Raw genomic sequence first — 25152 nt, forward strand, 5'->3', positions numbered from 1 at the left:
GAAACAGTTTTTTTTAATATTCTCATCAGATTTCAAAATGGACCATGATTCAGAAAATATTAAGAATCACTACTGACTGATTAAATAAATGAATGACCAAATAAAAGAATGTGAATTTCATATTCCTGTTCTGCCACTAATTAGTTTATGGCCCTGGATAAGCCACATAAATGATCTCATCTTTCATTTACTTATAAACTAGGTTAGGTCTAGATAATTCTAAAAATATTTTATACTAAATCCTGGAACAGAAAAAGTAGCATTAATAGAAAATCAGTGAAATCTGAATAAAGTCTGCAATTTACTTAATAGTAATATACCATTGTTAATTTCTTAGTTTTGACAAATATACCCAGGTTAAGTGGAATGTTAACATTAGATGAAATTGAGTAAAGACTGTAAGTGAACTCACTTCTTGCAGAACTATACTATATATCTTTGCAATTCTTCTATAAATCTAACATTATTCCAAAAAATCCTTATTTAAAAAATTATTATAGTTCTGACATCCAGACCAGGCACAGTGGTTCATGCCTGCAATCCTAGCATTTTGGGAGGCCGGGGGAGAGGATCACTTGAGTTCAGGAGTTTGAGACCAGTCTGGGCAACACAGTGAGACCTTATCTCTACCAATATTAAAAAAAAAATTACCCAGACCTGGTGCATGTGCCTAAAGTCCCAGTTGCTCAAGAGGCTGAGGCAGGGGTATCACTTAAGCCTAGGAGATGGAGGCTGCTATAAGCCGTGATCACACCACTGTAATGCAGCTTCAGCAACAGAGCCAGACCCTGTCTTTAAAAAAAAAAAAAAAAAAAAAAAAAAAAAAAAAAAAAACAATATTTAACCTTCAGTGAAAGCTGTGAATTTATTTTCAACCTACATAACAGAGGATCTTATATACTATGAGACCCACTGAATGTTTTTGAGCCTGGAAACAACATGATCAAAGAAAAGCTTACTTAGAAGCAATGTTCCACAGGGAGTGGAGTAGGGAACACCTAGAGGTGAAATGGCCATAAGAGAAGAGGTAACAGCGTTGTTCCAAGCCTAAGGTACAGTCATGAACTAAGGCCATGATCGTGGGAATAGAGGTATAGAAAGTATGAAAAACCTTTAAAGAAATAATTGACAGGGCTGACTGGGCAAAAACACAAAGCCATTCTATATATTGTATGGTTAATACTGTGCCTTGAAATTGGAAAGCCATATTTATTCACTCTCAGAATTAATGCCTTATGAATATATTTTTAACTTTAAAGTTCTTACTTTTAGGTTTAGCATGTAATCAAGCCTCTATATCATTTTAAATTTCTCCTTTTTTCCAATTGTGTGTACATTGTCCTTTGAAGGAAATGGCAAAATTTTATATTATATTGTTTGTTTGATTATGGTACTATGTTATATTAAGGAAATATGTTTGTTTCAAATCCTCTCAAAACAAGGCAGTCTACCTTCCAAAAAACAGATCATGAATTGTATTACTTAAATACATTTTAATATTTAATAAAATACAGTATGTTTGGAGTATTCATTTTTAAACTAGAGAATTGAAACCAGTCTTAATTGGGCCTTAATCTTTTAGCAGTCAGTTCTTCCCACTGCTCTTTTGTGTGAAACACTGTGCATCAGGAAAAATCTGATTGCTCTAAATGCTATGTTAAGAATCCTTTCTGTGGCTCTTACTAAAGTGCAAAGATTCTCATGCATTAGTCACCTATTACTAAATCAAAATTGCTTTGTAATCAGTTTTTGTGATATTGGCCAACATGACAGTGTTTCCTCTGGAGATCTTACTTGAAAATTTTTCAGATTTGCAAGTCTAAAACTAACATGTTTGATCATGCTGCTTTGAATATGATCCTCTGTAAACTGAATACTTTATAAATTCTCAAGCTTCACTAAATGTTAGAGCTGTAACTAATCTTTGAAATAAATTAGAGTAAAATCTTTCTTTTTCCACAAGGAAATTAAGAAACCAGAGAATTTAAGCGACTTAACTAATGCCATCAACTAATTTTTCTCTATCTAACCTGTATGAGGGAAAGAAAAACTCTAAAATGTAAGAGATCAGATTTACTAAGCCTACCTATACCTCTTCTCCTCTCTCATAGTTTCTCTCTACAAAAATGAATATTTCTGAGAAGCATAATTTTAGTGGAATTTGCAAGGAATATTTTCTATAAAACATTGTTCATATAAGAAGAAGTCGGTTGAACTCTTAAAGAAAAGGAAAAAAGTATGCCCTTTTTTTAGCCTCCAAATATTTTCCTAGGTTGATTTGCCTTCTTGGGGGCTGAAGTTATTAAAATTTGCATGATCTCCTTAGAATACATTTAGGCTAACTCTATTTCTGATTGGTTGAATAATATAGAAAATAGAGAACATAGAATTCTTAAGTCTAGGAATCTAACTTGGTACTAATTTTTAAGTAATGAAATCAACTAATATTCATTTTTTAAAATAATTGTGCATATTTTCTTCTTTCCACTTCTTTATCTTTTATACAGAAAGACCAGCACAATGATGAACTTGTTTTTAAGAAAGACTTTTGGTCAGAGAAGTGAAAAATGTGAGGAAATTATTTAACTTACAAGAACTGCTTACAGTTATCTTTTCTAATCTCTCACTTACCATCTCTTTTTAAAGTTCTGTCTATAGACATGTTAAACTTTTGCATGAATGTTTTAAAGTTTAAATTCCTTGACATTTACTAGAAATGGACTTTTTAGGCTGTTAAAGGTCAAAATTGACAGGGTCCAGAGAAGTCAATGGGGTAGAATGCTCTTTAGTTATTTAGCATCCTAAAATTCAAGAATGTAAAGGGCATTAGTTTTGCCACTCAAATAGGAACATCCCAGAAGATGTATACTCTCTAGCAGGTATCAGGTATGCAGAGTATGAAACCTATAGTTAAGCACACTTTGCCATCAGTACCTACTCCTGGGTGGGTTGCAGAAAAAATGTGCAGGGGTGTTGCTGAAGTGCCTCTGAGACTCTCTGCCTTATCATTTTCAGGGGACATACAGGAAGACTATCCCTTTAGGAGAACTTATTGGCCTGAATTTTAGATCCCACAGATTGCCTCAAATTATAAAATTACCTCAACATCTGCAAGTAAAAATATTTGCAACCTTAAAATGCATAAACATTTGGTGAGATCCTTTTTCTGTTTTATTTCATCATGAGCTAGATTCTTACTTTCCTTATTTGGAAAGGTGTATTTCCAGAGAATGAGTCATTGCATTTCAAGGGATTTCAGGCTGTCTAGCCGACTCAATAACTACAGTTCCATTGGACCTATCTTCAGACTGCATCTGATCTTGGAGCAGTGAAACACAAAGCAGAAGGGCAGAGTTCCTTCTTTTCTTCCACTCAAGTAGAAAGAAGAAGGTAAATAGGAAAAATTCAGGAACTTTACAACACTTAGGAAAACATAATGTGTGTTGATGGTTTTTATTTTCATTTTTCAGAACCGTCATCCTTCTCCTACACCCAAAAATACAGTGCCCATTGCTATTACAATAGAATCCAAATGCATTCCTTAGCAAAAAAAGATATTCAGGTGAATAATTTGTAACAACAGAAATTTCTAATTAAGCAAATTGAGGCCCTGAGTTTATCATTATCCTTTTCTGAAGTTAATAATTAATCTTTTTTGAAACAACAACAAAATGACTTCCAGATATCACTCAGGTATACACTTTCCACCTTCCTCTCTTCCATTTTGTTGGAGCAAAATAACATATACACATACAAACACACAAAGACTGGAAGAGGATTTAAAAATGGAAGAGAGGAAGGTGGAAAGTGTATGCCTGAGTGATATTTGGCTTAATGTCTAAAAGAAATCTGAAGTTTCAGGTCTTACAGAAGAGGGAGTGGGTAAGAGGCAAGTATATTCACTCTAAATCTAAATATCAGCCTGTTTACACACACACATGCATGCACACACACACAATCTAATTAGGAGGATAATCTAAAACATCCAAAATATGACCAGAAGAGATTCCAGAAAGAGTACAAGGGTAGAAAACACTCTAGGGTATTTTAAGTCGGAAGATATACAGGGAATAATGTGCTTACAGAATCATGAGAAGAGATAAAAATCAGGTTCTAAGCTGGATATCTTGAAATGATACCCATAAAATATAGAACTGGCCAGGTGCACAAGCTCCTACCCCTGTGCTCACCATAGGAACTATAATAGTCTAGGTCAGGAGCCATGGCCACAGCCATACCAGCCTTTGGACATCAGGAAACTGAAAAATGGATGCCTAAATATGCATTCCCATGATTATGAAGTTAGATGGTAGACTAACATGTCACCAGTACTGGGCCATTTTCTTGACACTTAGGAAGCTAAAAACTGGAGCCTGCTTCTGCAAAACTCCAATATCAATAGTCACTGTTAATGGTCAGTTGCCAAGGGAAATAGAATCTACTTCACTTCTGCCATTCAAAACTTTGTCAGGTCAATCTTATTTTAGGAACCTAATAATTACTCAGAACCATAGTAGCTAGGGAAATTGGGAAATGTAGTTTCAAGCTGGGTAGCCATGTACTTTTGTAGAACTTTATTACTAATAAATAAAGGGAGAACAAATTTTGGGGCACAGCTAACTCTAGAAAGATATAAGAGGTTTGTTCTCCTGAGACATTGAAACAGAGGAATTCTAAATTCAGGAAGGTAAATATGGGAGGATTAAATAAAAGTCTACATTCATAACAGTGAGATTCCCAGGTTATTTCCTAAATTCAACTTCCAGAATGCTGGAAGCCAGGTGTAAATCCCATAGGAATGATTGGAATATTGTTACTTGGACAAACTGGACCCAAGGAAAAACAGTAAATATATTGATATTTGGGAACCCTAATGAAATGGTCAGGTTAAACCTACAATTCAACATTATTTTGCTACACACAAACCTTCTAACCATGTCATAATGACTTATACTTAAATAGAAAGATATTTACAGACATTAGTAATTTGTTGAATGCCTTGACATGAAAAAAGAGACCAAAACAAAAAAGCAAACAACAAAATCTAGTCCATTAATATCTAGAGGAAAAAGAGACAATATAGAGAACTAAAGAAAACTATAAAAAGATGATTAATATTCTCATAGATTTAAAATGGTAAGAACACAACATAAGAAAAAATAATCATACCACAAGAGTGGAAATTAAAATGAAATATCTGAAATTTTAAAATTCTTTATGTGTCGGAAAATAATGTTGGATGCAATCTTCCAGAAAATAGAATGTTTTAAAATGAGGGAATAATTTGAGAAAAAGGAAAACAAATTAGAAGATTAATTTACCAGGTCCAATGTCTAAGCCAAAATGCATAAAAAGAAAACATATAAAACAAGGCATACAAAATTATTAAGTAACTTTTTAAAAATTCCTAGAACTGAAAGACATAGTTTGCTACATAAAAAGCTTCAAAAGGATCCACTAATTGTCATTGTACCAAATAAAAAAGATGCAATTAGCCATATTATTATTAATTTTCACAATACCAGAGATAGAAAGATGATGGTGATAAGAAAGACTAGGAGAAAATTCACATGCACAGGATTAAAAAACAGAATGACATCTTACTTTTTAACAGCCAAATACGCAGGAGAAAATGAATTCCAAACAAGAATTTAATACCTAATTAAACCAATCAAGTTGAGAGACGAATGAATTAAAGATATTTCTGACATCTAAAGTTTTTAAAAGGTCACTGTCCTCATATCTTTTCTACCCCTCTACAAGATGCATCAGATTCTACTGCCTCTTCCTTTGCCCTTCAAGTATCCCTTGGTGAGCAGTAGCTGGGTACTGAGTAGACAAGTTTGTGAATACCCTCTGGTAGATAGCATTCTGAGAATGTCACTCTCTTACAGCTCTGCGCATTACACAGATCCTTCCAGTTATTGAAACAAACAAAAGATTTTCCAATTTCACACAATGATTTCAAACGTGCAGGTGTCAGAGAGCTATATATACTAGTCTGCCACTATTAGAGGCTGGAACTGGATCTATTCATTTCAGCAAGGTTTATTCTGTCCATGGGGTTGTTCATGGGGCAACTTAGCAAATAAAAATAATCACTATGAAAAGACATTTTCAGCAAAACTCAAAATTCTCTCGTTTCCCTCTCAGTCTTCTCCTATCCCATACATATTATCATCAGAGATAGGAAAGTATTGGTTCAGGCCTAGCTCACAGAAGGCACTTAATGATTACCTGTTGACCAGTTGACTGCTGAACTCACTGACCCTTTTTTAAAATTCTGAGTTTTGTGTTAAAATTTGAACTACATTTAGATCATTTGTACTTCAGTATGAGTAAGTGTCAGACTCTTTCCCAAGGCAGGATGTAGGACAGAGCACAGAGCTTGGTGAAAATTGGGGGAAATGAGCCTGCAAACAAGAGGTGAGAGAGTCAGAAACCAACTTCATTTCTGCAGCTGTGATGGAGAAGCTCCATGGACCTCCATGGAATCAAGCTTCCTGCACATGCTTGGGAGCCATCCTTTGATCCAAAGCAGCAGTGGATTTTTATTTTGAAAAACAATTTGTAGAAAAAAACTGTTGAGCAGAGAAAGGGTGACAGGCAGGTAAACTAGGATTTGTGTGATTTCCAAATGCGTATTAAACATGTTGCCAAAACTCCCAGAGTGTGTAACAACCAGCTGGGGATTACAGCTGGGGATTAATTTAGATTTATATAGAATCTAAGCTTCCATATCAGCCCTGGGGTGCTAAAGAAATGGATTGTTAGACAGAGCTTTAGAGCCAACCCAGGGACTTGGACTTAATAAAGCATTTGAGAGGGGATCCGAGGCTCTGGGATGATCAGGTTCTAAATAATTCCTAATCCTTGTATACATTTGATTGCTTACTCAGCACCATGACTCATATCATCAACAGGCATGCTGTGTGAAATAATTCCCCTGACCTCCTCCACAAACCCCCCCAGTAAGTCATTCAGATTGTCCTATTGGAAGTCAACTGAATATTGCCCTTCAGTGTTCTTATCTACAAAGTCTGCTGTAATAAATACTGGATATCATAGGAGGTTGAATCAATTTATCCTTACATGCTGTCATTTTTACTATTGAAATTTAAAATTGTATTTAGTTTATGGATACCAAAATGTTTACTGGGAAAAGCAAATACCATTTCATAAAAGCTGTCGTCTCTGTAATTTCTAGCAAAGTACATGAGATCTATTTAAAATGTCAAGAGATCAATTGTTTGTGAAAAGTTTCCTCCCAGCCAATGTGCAGTGAATTATTTAAAAGTTCTGACATCTGAAGCAGCTGGTACCATCTTCTTTCAGTCATTTACAAGTACTTTCATAGATGTAACCCCATTTTTGTTTTGGGTTGAAAATCTCAATTATAGCAAAACAAAGATCTTGGTGAGACAAACAACTGTAAAAGATACATTTGAGGACTTAAAAGATAGGGAGAAGGGAATGTAGCTCATGTGGAGTCCTAATTGTTGATTATGGGCTTTAAGGAAACTTTGTGGAAAGACTGAACTATGGCTATATGTGGTTCTTAACTCTTGTACTTAAATCCATAGTCATCATCTTTCCCTTTCTCCTGTAGAATTTCTTCCTTTAGATTGTATCAGATGTTGTATCATTGTATTGCTAATTTGTTTCAATGAGCATTTCTTGTCTTTTTAGTTATATTAACTTATTCTGCAAGTCCCCACTTACTTGCCTCCATTCAGAGGACTATTTATAATGTCATAACCACTAAAAAAAAGTTTGTTGATTGACTGACATCAATGATTGACACCTATGTATTACACATTGATGACTGTTCTATTTGAGCTTAGCAAAATTGTTGTGGAATTCACTGCCAAATTAAACTACTGTATAGGGCTTTTTACATTTTATTTCTGAAGTGACTGATTATATATTAATAGTAAAGAAAATTGACATTTGTGAAAATGAAAAGAAAGTAAAAAGTACTGATGACTTCCGTTCTTATTGTCATTGTTTCTTAGTTTAGTTGTTTTGTGATGGAGAGCTATCTTACGTAGTCTTGTTATTTACTGTTGGGCTAAACTTGACTGTGTTTATAGGTCTAGGTTCCAGTTCCATTGTCACTACTGTCTTGCTGTTTCCTTGAGCAAATCAGTCTAACTTATTCTGAACTCATTTTCGCCCTCTATAAATTTGATGGAGATGAGCATTTTTCAACTTTTAAGTTCAGGGGTACAAGCACAGGTTTGTTACATACATTTGTAAATGAGTGTCATGGGGGTTCGTTGTACAGATTATTTTATCACCCAGGTATTAAGATTACTGCCCATTAGTTACTTTCCTGAACCTCTCCCTCCTCCCATCCTTCACTCTCCACCCTCCAAAAGGCTCCAATGTGTGTTGTTCTCCTCTCTGTGTCCATGTGGTCTCATTATTTAGCTGCCACTTATAAATGAGAACATACAGTATTTGGTTTTCTATTCCTGCATTAGTTTGCTAATGATACTGGCCTCCAGCTCCATCCATGTTGCTGGAAATGACATGATCTCATTTTTTATGACTGCATAGTATTCCATAGTGTGTATTTACCACATTTTCTTTATCCAGTCTACCACTGCTGGACATTTAGGTTGATTCCATGTCTTTGCTATTGTGAATAGTGCTGCAATGAACATACACATGCATGTGTCTTTATAATGGAATGATTTATATTCCTCTGGGTATATTCCCAGCAATGGGATTGCTGGATCAAATGATATTTCTGTCTTTAGGTCTTTGAGGAATCTCCACACTGTCTTCCACCATGGCTGAACTAATTTACATTCCCAAGAACTGTGTATACATGTTCCTTTTTCTCCAAAACCTTACCAGAATCTGTTATTTTTTTACTTTTTTTTTTTTTTTTTTTTTTTGAGACTAAGTCTCGCTCTGTCACCCAGGCTGTAGCAGTGGCATGATGTTGGCTCACTGCAACCTCCACTTCCTGGTTCAAGTGATTCTCCTGCCTCAGCCTCCTAAGTAGCTGGGATTACAGGGGCGTGCCAACATGCCCGGCTAAATTTCGTATTTTTAATAGAGATGGGGTTTCACCATGTTGGCCAGGCTGGTCTTGAACTCCTAACTTCGTGATGTGCCCACCTTGTGAGCCTCCCAAAGTGCTGGGATTACAGGTGTGAGCCACCGTGCCTGGCCCTTGGCTTTTTAATAATAGCCATTCTGACTGGTGTTAAATGGTATCTTATTGTGGTTTTGATTTGCATTTCTCTAATGATCAGTGACGTTGAGCTTTTTTTCATATGCGTGTTGGCTTCATGTATGTCTTCTTTTCAGAAATGCCTGTTCATGTCCTCTGCTCACTTTTTAATGGGGTTGTGTTTTTTTCCTGTAAATTTGTTTATGTTTCTTATAGATGCTTGGTATTAGACCTTTGTTGGATGCATAGTTTATCTTTTAGCTTTTGAAAGAATTTTGAAATGTTAGAAGGAGACTTGTTTTTTATATACCAAATGAATATAATCATTTTGTGGGTTTTTTTAACTGCCATTATATCCTTTAGCAATCAAAATACTATATAGCTCTGGTTTTTAAAATTAAATATAGACTGCTCATATTATAACTTATTAGTACTACCAACTATTGTTTTAGGTAATATTTTCTATCCATTAATAGCATTCGAGGAGGAATATTTTCTTCTTCTCCTTAGAGATACTCATAATTGATGGTGCAGTGTTCTTATATGTTCACACATCCTTTATTCTTCTTGTGCTCATTGTTTCTTTTGCCCCGACCTGTCTCCTACTTGGAGCTGCTGCTAACATGAATCTGTCTTAGAAGGATGGGTTGTTTTTAAGAAAAAGATAATGGGTTTGGATCCAAGGTGCTTTCCAAATAAAGTCTAAACTCTTAGTTTAGGGCTTTAAAATTTTTTCCTAACCTACCGCCCCAGCCTTAACCCTCATTCTTACCTCACGGGGTAATGCTATCATATGGTTAGAAACTTTACAATATTCTTGCTTCTAACCCTTTGGTTACATTGTTTTCCTTATCCATTTGTTGAAACTGTATGTGCCTTTAAATAACATCTAGTCCATGAAAGCTTTGTGGTCCTCCCACTGCAAATACTTTTTTTCTTCTAGAGTTCTGCAATTTTCATGTCTACTTTTCTGATGGCATCTAGCCTATTCCGTTCTATACTTTTATATTACTCTGTGTTTTGTTCGTCTATTGGGGTTTTTAATTTTTTTATTCTGTTTCTCTATCTGTTGACAAAACTGTGAGCTTTTTAGATGTGTTCCACTTCTTATATTCACAGAAGTGTCTAGGAGGCTTTTCTTGGGCATTAAGAAATAGTCTATAAAGAGCTGTTGAATTAAATTGAATTGTTGGGCCACACTTTTAGATACAAGTATCAAACTGAACCTTTCATGAAACTGGATGAGTTTAAAGAATAAATTTATTCCAATGTTAGTGTTTTGAAAAAGAGTCTTTATGTGTGACTGGAAGAGAAGAATCAACCTGTTCAACCATAATGCTATCGAGTCTGGATAGCATGCTTGGCCAGAAATCAGCAAGCAGATATCAGAGACATTGGAGTCATGAAGTGTTGTTCTACAAAGTTAAATACTTGATTAAAGTTTTTTACATACAGGACACACATTTAAAGCTCACAGTTTAACAAACATAAAAGGAGTGCACTAGAATTTGGGCAGGTTTTAAAAGCAGACAAGGTAAATCCTGCATGCTTGAAATAAAACCTGTATTATGCAGTTTCCTTGGACATTTGTTTAGGGAAAACAATAACATTTGAACAAATATTTTCAAGGAATGCTGTTTAGAAAGAAATTAATCTTGAACAAATATTTTCAGGTAGTACCATACTCAGCTTTGGGTTTTTTTTTTATTATTATCACATGAAGGGATCTTTTCTGAGTTATAACATTTCCTAGCATTTGGAATCTGATGAAGGCCACATAGATTTCTACAAAGAAATAGAAGTGTTACCATGAACAGTCAGAGATAGGCTTCCCGAGCCTTTAAAATTTCTGTCCATGTATTTACATTTCCCTGGCCTACTTGATTCATGTGCTCTGTATTTTCTTCTTAGATTATTAAAACGAGAAGAAAGTTTCACATTCATTCCACGGTCTCGTGAAGAGCTTCCAGACAACTTTCCAAAGGAAATTCCTGGGATCTGCTATTTCCTGGAGGTAAGGACTGGTCCAAAGCCACCAAAGCCTTCTCTTTCTTCGTCGAGAATAAAAAAGGTTTCCTACAACATCGGCACCATGTTTCTCCGGGAGACAAGCCTCTGAGACCTGCTACAGATCAAAGACTCCTCCAAAAAGCACAAGCCCAGAACATGGGTCACCACAGGGGTATGGAAAGAGATTGTGTCTCTTTCATTGCTTTGCTGAGAACAAGCAGCAAAATTTCTGTATTATGTCAGGCAATAATCCTACTAAAAGATGGAGGTGACCGCTGTCAGTAAAAAGCCGGAGGATGAGGGAAATAAGATGTGTCCATTCATATGAGTGTTTTTGGTCATATATATACACATATATTTTAATTACAAGTGTGGGTCCCCTTTCAGAACTAACCAATAAATAGATTCCCTGTTTTCTTGTTTATCACACATACAAGTATCTTTCCCTATATATTTGTACCACTTTTGAGAGCCAGTTTTGATTATATATTCCTACATTTAGTGAGTTGGTGGGTGAGGAATATTTTCTAAGTTTCTTTTTCTGAACAGACATTTCATACATGTATCATGGCAGTGTGGTAAACTTCCCAACCGGAAGAATTGTAACTCGGCAAAATATTTTAGGGATATTACCTATTTTTATACATATCTCTTCTAAATAACTACATTTCACACAACATTATTAGATTTTCAGAATCTGCTTCTGTATTGTTAGTATATTACATATAACGCTAACCTATTAATCTAATATAGTTTCCCTTATTTAGAGAAATCAGTGCTTGGACTGAGAATACATATAACCAAGGATTTCAGATACCGGGAAAGCATTATATGTCTGCTTAGTAAATATATCTTTTAGATTTAATTAATGTAGCATGGAATCCAGAGGAAATGGAATTTCCTAACACCAGATATATCTGTAACTAAGATTAAAGAAAGGTCTTTTTGCCACCTTCTAACAAATATCAGTTAAAATGAAATGCTTTGCTACACTGGATCCTTTTCAACTTAGCACTTATAAATGTAGGTAGCTTTTGCAACACTAAACTGCATTCTAATAAACAGCATTCAACTAAATGACATGTTAGTTACCCCCTTTCTCTTCCCCGGTCGATGCCTCCTAAGAGCCAACTGCTATTCTTGAGAGCAAATTCTTGGATACTGGCATTAGTGACAAAGAAGTGTCAGGACATTTTGCCAAGAATGTTGTTTCTTCTTGTACAACACAAAGCAAGGAAACCTCTGTATTTTATGGCTTTGAGGTTTTAAAAAATGTTCTGCAATTTGATTGATAATGGCTTTTAAATTCAGTGAATCACCTTCATGAATACTGAAGTAGGTATAATCTTCAGAACTAGTAATCATTATAGTTACAGATAGGATTCCATCGCATGTCCTGCTCAAATGAAGACCTGTTCTCATGAATCAATACTGCATGAAAATATTACTGGCTCACACTAAAATTAGGAGCATCAGGTGTCCAGAGTTTTCCTGTTTGGGATCAGATATAAAATCTAAGTTTCTATTGAGGTTAATAAGCTGGAAGCATTTGTTTCCTTGAAGCCTTGGAGCGGTCATTTTCTTACTCATTGATAGCTTATGTCTACTGAATGCAATATTCTTTTCTGTTCAGGGATTTTGGCTGCATTATGGTTTGGTTATGACATAACTCAGTTAAGGAATATATTTACTAATTTCCAAAGTAGTCTATGAGGCTCATTTAATGTTTTTAAATTTTCTATGTGTGTGGCTAGAAGGCATTTGTAGATATGCAAATATTTGTTATAATCATGATCCCTTTTATAATTTGAGTCATTTTCTTGCCCTGGGGGTTTACAAGGACATGAGTGCAACACTCGTTATGTGGAGAAGACAGGAAATAGACCTTGAGCTCTAAACCTTTGCCTGACCCCCTCTTCTGTGGGCCTATGTCTCTGGACAATGGGGAGGTTTACAGCCAGTATGAGCAGAGCAGGCTGGGAGCACCTCAATCCTCATGCTTATATTAGAAAATGCCTTAGCAATGTTTATGGGCTCCTTGTAGCACTGGAGCATGGGGAGAGAACAAGCTCACTGATGTCATTTATGCCTATTGTCTTCAGTAACTTAGAACTTATTATGGTATATTAAATCAATAAAAGGTTGGTGACGAACAATGTGTTTTGTAACCATAAGGCTGAAAGGGACTTCCAGGAATATTCAATCTATTTCTCTCACTTTTTGTAAAGATTTGTCTAAGCAACTACTGTAAACACATTTATTATCTCCATACTTAATATCTACGGGAAGCATATTTGAAAAGCATCATTGGAAATCCACCTCATTACTAGTGATAGGCCTAGAGAGAAGTATTGTATTTATATATCTCAATTTGTCAGAAGAATCACAAATTCTGTATTAGTTTATATGATTTTACTTAGAGAATAAGTATCCATTTACATTGCCATAAATGTCACGATGAAGAATGTGCCAGAGATTTCTTATGTATCACTGACAGGATGTCAACTACATTTTTCATACATTATAATCTAAGTGTATTTTCAAAGCTATAGTCTGAGATAATGGTCCAATTTGTTATTTTGCTAATCTATTATAGTTGATTATTGTAGTTACAATGTTGCTATATATGTTTATGAGGTACTATATAAAATGTCTGTTCATTCAAACTTCAATCACAGAAGTTAGAAGATGGAGAAAGAATTATATTTTTATTTGTCCTACACAATGCCATCTACATCTCTTCTCTTAGGAATTGTGATTGTAACAATGTGGTGGCATTTGTTATTTCATATGACTTTTATCTATACAGTATTCTCGCTTACTTACAAACTATTACCAACAGCATGCATTTTAGTAAGGCAGATAAAAGAAATTTATGTGATGTCCCCTTAGAAACCAAATGATATTAAATTGGGGAAATGGTTTTAACCCACTCTGCAAGGAATACTTTAAAATATAATTTGGCACCTATAGCTCTTGCATTTTAATATTTTTTTAAGCTGCTATTTGGAAGAAGTCACCTTATAACTAGCCATTAGCACTAAAGCATCACATTAGTATCAGGATTATTTCGATGGAGAGAATATGATCATTTGCAAATAAATCAGTTATCTAACAAAATCAGAATCCCCCAATATGTACTCACAATGTACTACCCTGTATCTTCTTTGTGGACCTTAATCATTAGGTAACATTGGCCATAATAAAAAATAATAATATGCCTCAGAAACATAGTAGTTGGATCTCTTGTCTACCTAATGTAGAGAAGGGGAAGAAGGGGAAGAAGACATAGCTTCCAGGTAACATGGGACCCAACTGCCTTTATATTCATCTCTTGCTCTATATTTTAAGTAATTTCAGATTTTCCTTTTAATATCTGATTATGTGGAATCAAGTGAGCTTTGATCTGGGACTCTGAGACAGACGCTGATGCCTGACACTTGAGAGTGGGTCCGTAGGTTCAGCACTTCAAATGTTACTTCTCACAGTCTTGCAGTCCTTCCTCTTGTCCAGTAACAGCAGTGTCCGGACACAGTAGTTTAGTGTGACTGTGTGTGTCTCTCCAGGAAAAACAAAGCAAAAGAGGACAATAACAACTTAAACAAAATCTCATTCACAAGGGGAGCAAGACTTTTAACTTTGCAAATGCCTCCAAAGAGTTCCAGCAATAAAGCAAAATTAAATTGATAGATAACAAAAGGCAAAGCCATGGAGACTTCTGAAAACCCCACCAGGCTCTGTGTTTTGTACAGAATCATATTGCTGCTGAATGAAACTGGTGTATATCTAAAGTCGTAAGGCATCAAGTAGGAGCTCAAAATTATGACCATCATTAAATATGTTTGTTGAAGGCTCCTTGGGTCCCTGACTTTCTGAGGGCAGGTGCTGTGGATGGTTAAGGCAAAAAGTAAAACTTTTACACACAGGTTTCTGTCTTGTCATTTTGAAAATGACTTAGCCCATTCTGGACCCTTTCTTACTCCATTCTGTCACTAGAAACCATCTCACCCCCTCAAGCCAGGCCACAGCAAACAGCATTCTCTCTTCGCTTCTGAACCCAGAATGGCTACAGAAAGGGTTGCTGGTGCCTCATTCAGGCAGATAGGAAGGACCACACACAGTCAGGCCTGAGCAACAATGTACTTCTGAAGTGTAGTAATGAACTGGATGTGCCGGGGCATTGATTATGTCTGCAGCTTCACCCTCTGCTCTTCTTCAAAACACAGTCTGACTCCAAGCACTTCATGCAACTTCACTGAATGTTCCTTTGAAATTAATTGTAAATGACTCTGAATAGGCTTTGGGTAGCACCAGGTGTCTTTCGGCTGACAATATCTAGAAACTCAAATTCAAGAACCAAGCCCTATATCGTGGCTTAGTTGTTTCTACTATTAGATTATAGACCTTCAACTACAAAAATTATGTCATTTTAGGGGCTTCTATAAGCATAGCTTAATAATAGATATAGCCCAAAAATCATGATGCATGAGACTGAATTATTAAAGTTTAACATATTTCTAAACGATTTATGGGCAGCTCTTGATATGAATGTTCCTAAACCACAACCAGCTGGTTTAACATACATATAAATTGTATTCATCTGATTGAACAAAATTTATTGTTAAATGGGTAAGTTGACCCCAGCTATGGACTCAATTTCAAGATCCTCGTGGTGGTGAATGAAGAGCAGACACTGATATTACGTACAGATTAACAATCTTGTCAGGCTATATTGAGATAGTGTGCAAAATTCCTTCCTCACACTTGATCCAAACAATTGAAACCTGCGTATTACTGTTCTTCTATCCCTTGTTTTCTTCCTTCCTTTGTTCCTTCTCTCCTTTAATTAAAAAAGGTCATTGATACATTTATAACACAGAAAGTATCACAGCTAATCCCATATTCTAAAATAGTTTTACAAAGTGATTAATATTTTTAGTTTGTATGTGTGTGTATTGAATGTAGATGTTTCATGATTGAAAGAAATAAGTTTCTTTGGAAGGACTTGGGAATGCAAGAAGTAAAGTTTGCATCTTTATTTCTAATATGTTATAACCAGATCACGGTTTCAGTTAAGTACCTCATTGCCATCCCACCCTTATTAAGAAATGACCTAATTCAGTGGTTCAACTGATCTGCTTGGAAGTATCTGGCTGGCTTCATAAGAATTCCATAGGGAATTTTAGGAATACAGAAGACTAGTCTTTACCTTCAGAGATTAGGATTCAGTAGGTCTCAGGTAGGGCCTAGGAATCTGTGTTTAGAAAATCACTCTAAGTAATGCTAATACACAGCCAGACTTGGGAATCATTGAAAAGTATTCAAATAATCCCAATTACTAGGAATAAATATAAGTTGACTGGGATAGTAATATTATTTCATTTGTAGTTATTTTGAAAAGTTAAATACTCTAGGCCTCATACCATTATTTCTTTCACAAATTTTAATTTTAGCTTTGATTTCCAATTTGTGGTCTTCTTTCTGAGCATAAATCTTCAAACTTAGAGACAGACGTCAACACTGATAAGCATGAGGGATGAATATTGCTCACTATAGGGCTATTAGGCATACTAGATACGGTACCATTTTCTTAGTTACTGCCACAGCTGAGCAGTATATTACAACATTTGCTAATCCTCACCACCGAGGTAAAAACTATGACCTTTGGGACACAGAAGCAAATATCAAAGTGACAGCCTTACTTCTGAATGCTTTGATTTTTATGTTATGAAAAGACATCAACTTAATACTTAGTCTCACTATGTACTTTTCATATTGAATTGTACATTATCTGAAAAGTGATTTCCAAGCAATACCTTATAACAACCTTTCAAGCAATAATTTAAGCCATGGTGATGATGCCATATGAAGCTTGCACTTCTTTGCATTTCATAGAGCCTTTGTGAAAACAGAAACATGTTTTATACAAGCAATAATATAGCTGGTGTGGACTTTTTAAAGATATTCATTATTCTGTAGCAAAATGAGCAGCAAGTAATGACTCAGATTAAAAATATTTGGGCAAATGACATGTTTAATCTATCTCAGAAGTTATTCATTTGCAAACATGCTGTAAAGTGATTAATATACATCAGATTATTTCTGGTGCATAATTTTTAAAATGGCTATAAAAACACGATTTCTATTCCTGTCAAAGAGATTTATGTATTATTTATAATGTTGCCCGATTTTTGGATCTTTGTAGTATATAATAGTAAAGAAGAAGTTAAGGATGGATAAATGAGTGGAAGTAGAGCATAGGTTGGAAGAGGTGATTGAGAAAGTAGGCTTTGCAAAAATATAGATGGGTGTTAAGGCAGATTAACTAATTCAAATGTTGGTTTGATATGGTCTTGGAAGATGAAAGAGTAAAGATAAAAGAGCTCATTATTACTGTTTTCAATGATAGCTACACAAGTTTTTGGTAAGTATGATAGTATTTTGACTTCAGAATATGATTGACTGAAAGTCACCTGTAGCACAATAAATAAATGTCTGAAAATGATTATTCAGTAATATTGAAAAAACACTAAAGCTTTCAGATTTTGAAATGAAAAAATCATGTTTTTAGTCTACTTAAAATACAATTTTAATAGAATGTGGCATAGTCAATGATAATCAGTTCTTTAGTAGTTAAATTTACTTCTCCATCATTTAGAATAATGTATAAGGATTACAGCTAAAATCAACTGGTAAATTTATGTTTATACTGAACAATATCTAAACATCAGATTATTATTTAGCATATAAGCTTAGGATTCATTCCTAAGCATCTAAATAAGATGACAGCTCCTATTATTGCCCTGCGAGGTAAACAATCCTGTAAACATGAATATGAACACATTTGAATGGTCGGTGGGTTTGGCAGTATTTTGTCTTTACCTTTCTATTACTCATAGCAAAACTTAATTTTAGCATCCTCCTGCCCACAGTTTGGAAAATTTCCCTATCAAAATCAAACAGGATTGTTGATTTACTGAGGCTTTGACAATTATCCTCTTGTATATCACTGGATCCTTAAATCCTTAGTAAGAATGGTTTGGGGTTAAATAAATAATGGAAAATATTTAATTTGAATCTATTAAATTACACTGAATTTATCCTTCCAGCTAATTCATCTAGTTGCTGATCAGATCATTCTTTATATTAGACTTAAGTACTGTTGCTTATTATTTAAAAGCAGAAAAGAAAAGCCAAATGGCATGTCTGAGTAATAGTTTCTTTTTGATTCTTTTGATACATATTTTTAAAATGAAGAAATCACTTTATATTCAGTCTTCCTGTGTGGACTTTTCGCTATTTGCAGATAAAGAAGGAATTCTACTTAATATATTTTTACTGTGGTCTATTAAATGTCATTAAACCTATATCTAAGAGGAAAGTAATAACTGGAATAAAATCAGCAATGTGCAAAATTGTTTCTTCACACCACCTCACTTTCTGAAGACACTTCTTTGCATTTTGCTGCCTGGCATTTACACAGCAGACTCAGGACAAAGGGACAAATGGAGTGAGTGAGGTGGGCAGGAGCTTTAGAAGAGATGAAGCAGAGAGAGTTAATTTTTTATTCAGGAAGATGTAGAGACTCTTAAAGGAGAGGCAATTTCAGTAACAAACACCTCTGGTTTAATGGAAGCCAAATGATTTATTTGACTACTGGTCACTCATTTTTAAAAAGAAAAGAGAAAGACAAAAAAAGAGAAGCCCTTCACAAGCCATTTTTAGTTTTCCTAGGAGGTAGTGCCAACCTCTCAGCAGCTGCACATCTCAGTGAAGCTGGGATAGAAGCTTACAGAGCTACAAATAGGTGCTTTCTGAAGGTGGCAGATAGAACTAGTCTTGGTTACAATGATGAAGGTAAATGAAAGTGTCAGAACATCTGGGCTGAAGGAACAAAGAAGGCCAAATACCAGCTCTGCCATATGCCACAGAAAACCCTGCTAAAATTAGCATTAGAAAAACAAACTGACACTATGCAAGTGATATGAAAACAAACTATATTTTTTCCTTTTATAACATGGCTGGCTGAGCTAGCATTCAGTGAGAAGAATATACTTTTTTCTTATGCATCATTTAAAAAAATTGTTGTTCTTCTGACATTAAATTACATATTCCCTCAGTTGAAAAATTTAATCACAAATAACAGGAAATATTTATTTTGTGTCCTGAAATTTTTAAACTTTTGGCGGCTGTACTCTACACCATATTCTTCTTCACACTCTTCTCAAATTGGGTTTGGCTGCTAGCAAAACAAGTGTGGAATTTTAGAGCAGAAAAATGTCCATCTATCTCTTAGAGAATGTGCCAGAGTATGTGAGCTGGAGAGAGAATCACCCCGTAGCATTTAATGGTATTCTATGACATGTGAAGACTCTAGTCTTCTAACTTAAAAGTGGTTAAGTAGTACCTTAATCATCAAAGATTTTTCACTTACATGTAACTGGTTAATTCATGCAGAGTTTGTTTAGAACAGAAACTTTAAAAGGACGGAACAAGCCTGAGCAATTTTTAATCAAAATTATCAGTTAGAAAAAGAATTTAAGACAAAGATTTATTGTCCTGAAAGAGTCAACTCACTCATATCCAAAACTTAGAATGTCAGAGACTTTTGAAAGTTTTCTGAATGTGTCAGCTTCTTCAGCAATGAGAAATTCAATTAATTTTGTTTCTAGGTTCCTTAGAGTTTTATCCTCCGATGATAACACTTAATTGTGAATTACATTTAAGAGATTTTTACTTTATATTTTCCATTTGTTACAGAAAAAAATGTCATAAATATGACAGACTTACAAATTGTGGCATTGAGCCAGGGTTTGCAAATTTGGCAATATTATTTTACTTAAAATATTACACTTTTTAAAATAACATAAACATTAAGGATAACAGTCAAATAATACTGTATTTTCAGCTTGTTCACATTAGAATATAGAACAATGCACTGTAAACTTCTCGGAATAAAATCTAAGTCAAAACCAATTTATGTTCAAATCATTTGAACAACAAATATGAATATTTTTACATCACCTCTGACTAGTAAGAAACTATGCATTTCCATACCCAATGAAGCCTCAATTCCTACAGCAATTCTACTTTTATTACCTCCCAAGAAGTATTTCTTCATGGTCAATATCACTCTTTAAAAGCTAGCAAATGAATATTACTTTCTTCTGAGGTTTGGGCAATCTGGATCAATATTTATGTATCTAACCACTTGAAAGGCTGTCTCCTTTTTTGGCCTTTTAAGTTAAAATTTCCATAAAATGAAGCAAAATATGAAAACACCTAGTTGATTTATCAATAATGTGAAACCCTCCTTCTGATTTTTTTTGGTAAAAATTACCACACTGAAACCAAAACTTAGCCTTGGCTTGGACTCTCAGATAAATTGCTTTTGTATTCTTTGACTACAAAGTATTCTGAAAAAGAAGAAATTATTTCTGATGGTAGATCAAACTCTAGCCAAGAAGGTCTAGATAAACTAGAGGACTGTATAGTTATCTAAAGTAATTCAGGGGGATTTTTAGAAAAATTCTTTAATTTTTGTTCTTGTGTAAAAATTATTATTAATGGATGGCAGCCCAAATTACTATTCCTCTTTTAAAATTTGTTTCAAGTGTGTCACCAGGCACTCATAAAATTCATTTATTTGTTATATAACTCAATGACCTGAAATAATAGGTGCTCATGCTTTTTCATTTGATCCTTAAAAACACTTTTATTCTGTCTAAAAAAAAATTATCCTACTAAAATGCAAATGATTACCTGGCTATAGGAGGAGTCCCATTTTATGAACATGTATGAAATATTTAATTGAATTCAGCTTGAATGCAACTTAGAGAAAGGAATGGATACCAGTAGAGAAGATGGAAAGAGACACAAAAATCAGACTTCGCTTACATCAAAATTAGATCTGTTGTCTAATCCTGTTAACCTAGAAGCAAAGCTGAAAATAGATGGTAAGGATAAATAATAGATTTTTAAACACAGTATTTATATTTAACAGAATGTCATAAAAATGACAGAATGCCATGAAATTCAGCATGTCAAAACTTTGATAAAACAAACAAGAAATTTAATAAATATGCTAATTAGAGTGAATATTTAAAGGGACAGAAAGAACTTGTCACATATTGATGTCTCCCCAGTGCAGAATTTATTATCTGCTGGGAAAATTTGGTATGTCTTCAATCAATATTTGCTGCATCATCTAATTAAACATTAGTATAGTCTTTGTGCTAATGAGAAACCATGCAAGAGTCCAAATATCAAGTGTGGCTATAGCTTGAATCAAGTGAGTTTGGTGTTCCTGAATACAATTCTTGATGAATGTGAAGTGAATGGTTTGTATATATAGGTTTTATGTGCAGTAAATTAGGCTTTAAAACTTGTTAGCATGCTTAGCTCCTCTTTTTTCCATTGAATTATCTTCCTATCTTCCTTCCTTTCCTTCCCTCCCTCTTTGCTTTATTTCTTTTCTAGCTCTTATAAGATAAATGACAATAGTACTTTACTATTTGGGCTGGGGCCTCCTTTTTTCACTTTCACATGATTGAACGCTTTGTGGATTTGTGAGGAAAGGGGAAAGAAGATGAGTACGTAGATACAGATCAGTTGAGGATAGAAGTGACCGACAGAACTGGGACCTTGACTTCCAGAGACTGTCAGTCAAGAGAAATGTGGGTCTATAAAAATCTATGTGTGTTCATTTTCATTGAATTTAAACACTTTTTCAAGAAGTATCAGGGTCAATCTGTTTGGACACTCTCCTATTTTTACCCCCTTACAAACAAATGTCTTAAGTTAGAAAAACCTCTTACTTTCAAGTAGCCATTTTTTTTTATGTGAGCACCACACTGCTAAAGACTGAAATAGAAAAAAAAAAAAATGCTTTTTCTGTTTGTAGGTAAATTGCTTTCTGAAAACTACTCCCAATAAGGTGTATACATCAAATGCAACTTGATTTTACTGGCTCTTTATCTAGAGATAACTGATGCACTGTCTTCTTTCTTAGATACCCCTCTGTAATTCAGCTTGGCATAGTATGATGTTTTGAGTTCTTATTGAAGGTTTGGAAACATCTGTCATGAATTTTATGTCTACTCTATTGAAAAAGCAATATACAATGTATTCCATATTTCCTAGCTCTGTGTCTTTGAGGTTTTAAACCTATATTCAGATAGCTGTTTTTAGCTACAATTTTGAGTATTCACCAGAATTTACAAATTTCCATTTTATTAAATACAAAAAAAAAAATACAGCTTGGATCAAGAGATCAAACATTTACAAATCTCAATCCAAAGCTATTATTTTTCAGGGAAAATTAAATCATTTCTAGCAGAGTATTTGATTCCTAAGGGAAAATAAGTCAAATATCTTCTTTAAGAATAAGGGTATTCTTCCATTGTAGGTATTTCTTATTGACTTTATAATAATTTGAACAAATCTTGAATGAGATTTAAAGAATCTATAATCTCCCAAACTTAAAATTGTATTCTTTCTGGTTTTTTATTTTTATGTATTAAGATTATATTGAAACCACTTAATAAATTATCTTCATGACATAAGTTTGTGTTAATAGAAAATTATATAGAAAAAAACATGATTTGTTCCTCTGTGGAAAGATATGCTTCAATGAGTTAAATACCCTTGAATTTTGGTTCTCATTTCTTACTTAGACTTTTTTGTTATGTACCTCAGGGGTCTTAAATTCTAACAGATGAGGTAGTCAAAGGGGTATAAAATATTTGAAAAAAATTAAAACTTCAAAAGGGACGAATTTCTCTGTTAACTTTTGTTTATCCTATACTGACTTATTTTGAAATTGTGAAAAAACAGGCAGCTACCATATAAATTGGTACCTATGAAAATACTGATTACTTTCTTCCTGTGATTTTCACTGTTAAGAAAACCTTTGTCTTGATAGACAATCTTAATACTTGTTCAGATAAAGAAATATGACTTTTAATACCTTTACCATTTTTATTTCTTTAGGGAAATATTTTAATAATGATTGTAAAAATAGAAGAAATATGGTTGAGAAAAACAGAAGAAATTAAGATGAAATTTGAACAGTTGTAATCCCCAGTCCCATTTTTCCCTCTATTTTATTGCCTTCTCGTAAGTTATCGAAGGCCCAGATCTGCAAAATTTACAAGCTACTAATTCATTGTCTCCTTTAAGAATTTGGAGCAAAAATTATTCTGACTATGCGGAAATCAATTCATATCATCATGGCAGGTTTTGACTATGAGGGAATTCAGGTTAGGTTCAAATAGAATAATGGTCCATGGAGAACAATACTTTCTGATTTTTCTTCAAGTTGGATGGAAAGCTTTTTCTTTATTAAAAAAAAAAAAAAGTCCTCCTGAGAACTTTGCCTTCGAAAAAGTCAGAAGTTTTATAACAGCTGCCTGTAGCTACATTATAACTTCGGTAATCAAGTGGCAAAACTGTCTCATTATGCTTTTAAAATACTGATTAAGTGCATTCCAGAAATAATACATATCATTCTTCATTTCAAAATCAACCTACCTGAATTCTGACTCTTCAAATGTGAGTAGCCATTTTACAAAACCAAAGGGTCTCATTTCCCAAACAGTACTTTAAATATCATCCTAATAGTAATATCCTAATAGTAATAATCCTATTAATACTCATTTCAATGCATAAACAGCCAATGCATTTCCATCAAGTCTTCAGGCACTATATAATAATAAATAGGTTTCCAAAATCACTTAATGAAAACACACAGTTATAATGTGCTTGGCCTTCATTAGCATCCTCTGCATGGGGTGGTTTTCATTTAACTTGAATTATTTTAACATTTTGGCTAATTTGTTTGCGGCAATTTCATGGGTCTAAATTTTTGGTTTGGCTTGCAATGTAAATTATATTGTACATCTTTTGTTATTAGATTTACTTTGTGAATAATATCTTTTAAAAATTGAGTTATCAAAAACTTATAATATCATCAACTAATACCAGGTATATATACTAATATATATGTAGGGCATGATTAAATTGCATATATTTTGAAATGTCAACTATTTTTTGTTTTTTAAAAAAATGAATGCGTCTCTTAAACCTGTACCATTAATTTTAAAAAAGTTTCATTTGGTATTTCATATTATATTTTAAAATATTTTTCTTTATCTAGTAGTACAGGTTTAAAGAAACTTTTTCTGATTGAAATGATAAAATATGCCTCATTTCACTAGAATTTTAAGAATACATGTAAAAGTATAACTCATATAGGATTATAAATATCCACAATACCTTCTTTGCTTTTCATGTAACACCACTTTTTACTCATTCTTATTTGTTATTATTCTAAATCATTCACAATGTAAATAGCATGTTTCATGATGTAAAATGTCTTTGCATTTACAGACTGCAGAACAAGGTGAATTTGTATATGAAAAATAAGTGATGGAAACGTGGGATTCTTATAAAACAAAGTGGAAATGATAGTTGTGTGTTATATTTACATAATTCATTACAAAATTGTCTAGTTAAGTCATGCATTTATTTACCTTAAAAGTGTCCAAACTGTCACTTATAAAATATTTAAATCAATAAATAATACCAAAAAGGAGTCTGAACATTCTTTTAGCATTTTTTCGCATACAGTGAAGGTGAATAACAATGCCTAAGAATGTGAATGAATAATAGATGAAAGAATGGGGAAAAAATATAGGAGTGAATGAGATGTTCATAATGCATTACCTTTATGGCTGCAGATGCAGCTGCTAACACAATATTTGACAAGGCCAATTTTGAATTTTTTTAACATGAAATATCTCTTTAATCCTCTTGCAAAACCAAAGAGCACACGTTATAATTACTGTAGTGCTATGTACCCCAGATATATATGACAAAGAAAAGGCATAACTCAGCTGTCTTCTGACTAGCCAGTTGCTTTCTTGAAAGGACAGAGAAAAGGGTTCATATTACTA

General features: G+C 33.9%; 1 protein-coding gene across 1 annotated transcript in view; it reads left to right on the forward strand.

Moving 5' to 3' along the window:
- The window catches only part of GUCY1A2 (guanylate cyclase 1 soluble subunit alpha 2), a 357730-nt gene extending 332937 nt beyond the window's left edge, over positions 1–24793 (forward strand). The window contains exon 8 of the mRNA XM_030828948.1: positions 11099–24793. Within this exon, the coding sequence (XP_030684808.1) occupies positions 11099–11306 (208 nt within the window). The 3' untranslated portion in view covers positions 11307–24793. The remainder of the gene's footprint in view (positions 1–11098) is intronic.
- The last annotated feature ends 359 nt before the right edge of the window (positions 24794–25152 follow it).

This window comes from Nomascus leucogenys, chromosome 15, assembly GCF_006542625.1.
Source record: "Nomascus leucogenys isolate Asia chromosome 15, Asia_NLE_v1, whole genome shotgun sequence".
In the NCBI taxonomy this organism is placed as follows: Eukaryota; Metazoa; Chordata; class Mammalia; order Primates; family Hylobatidae; genus Nomascus; species Nomascus leucogenys.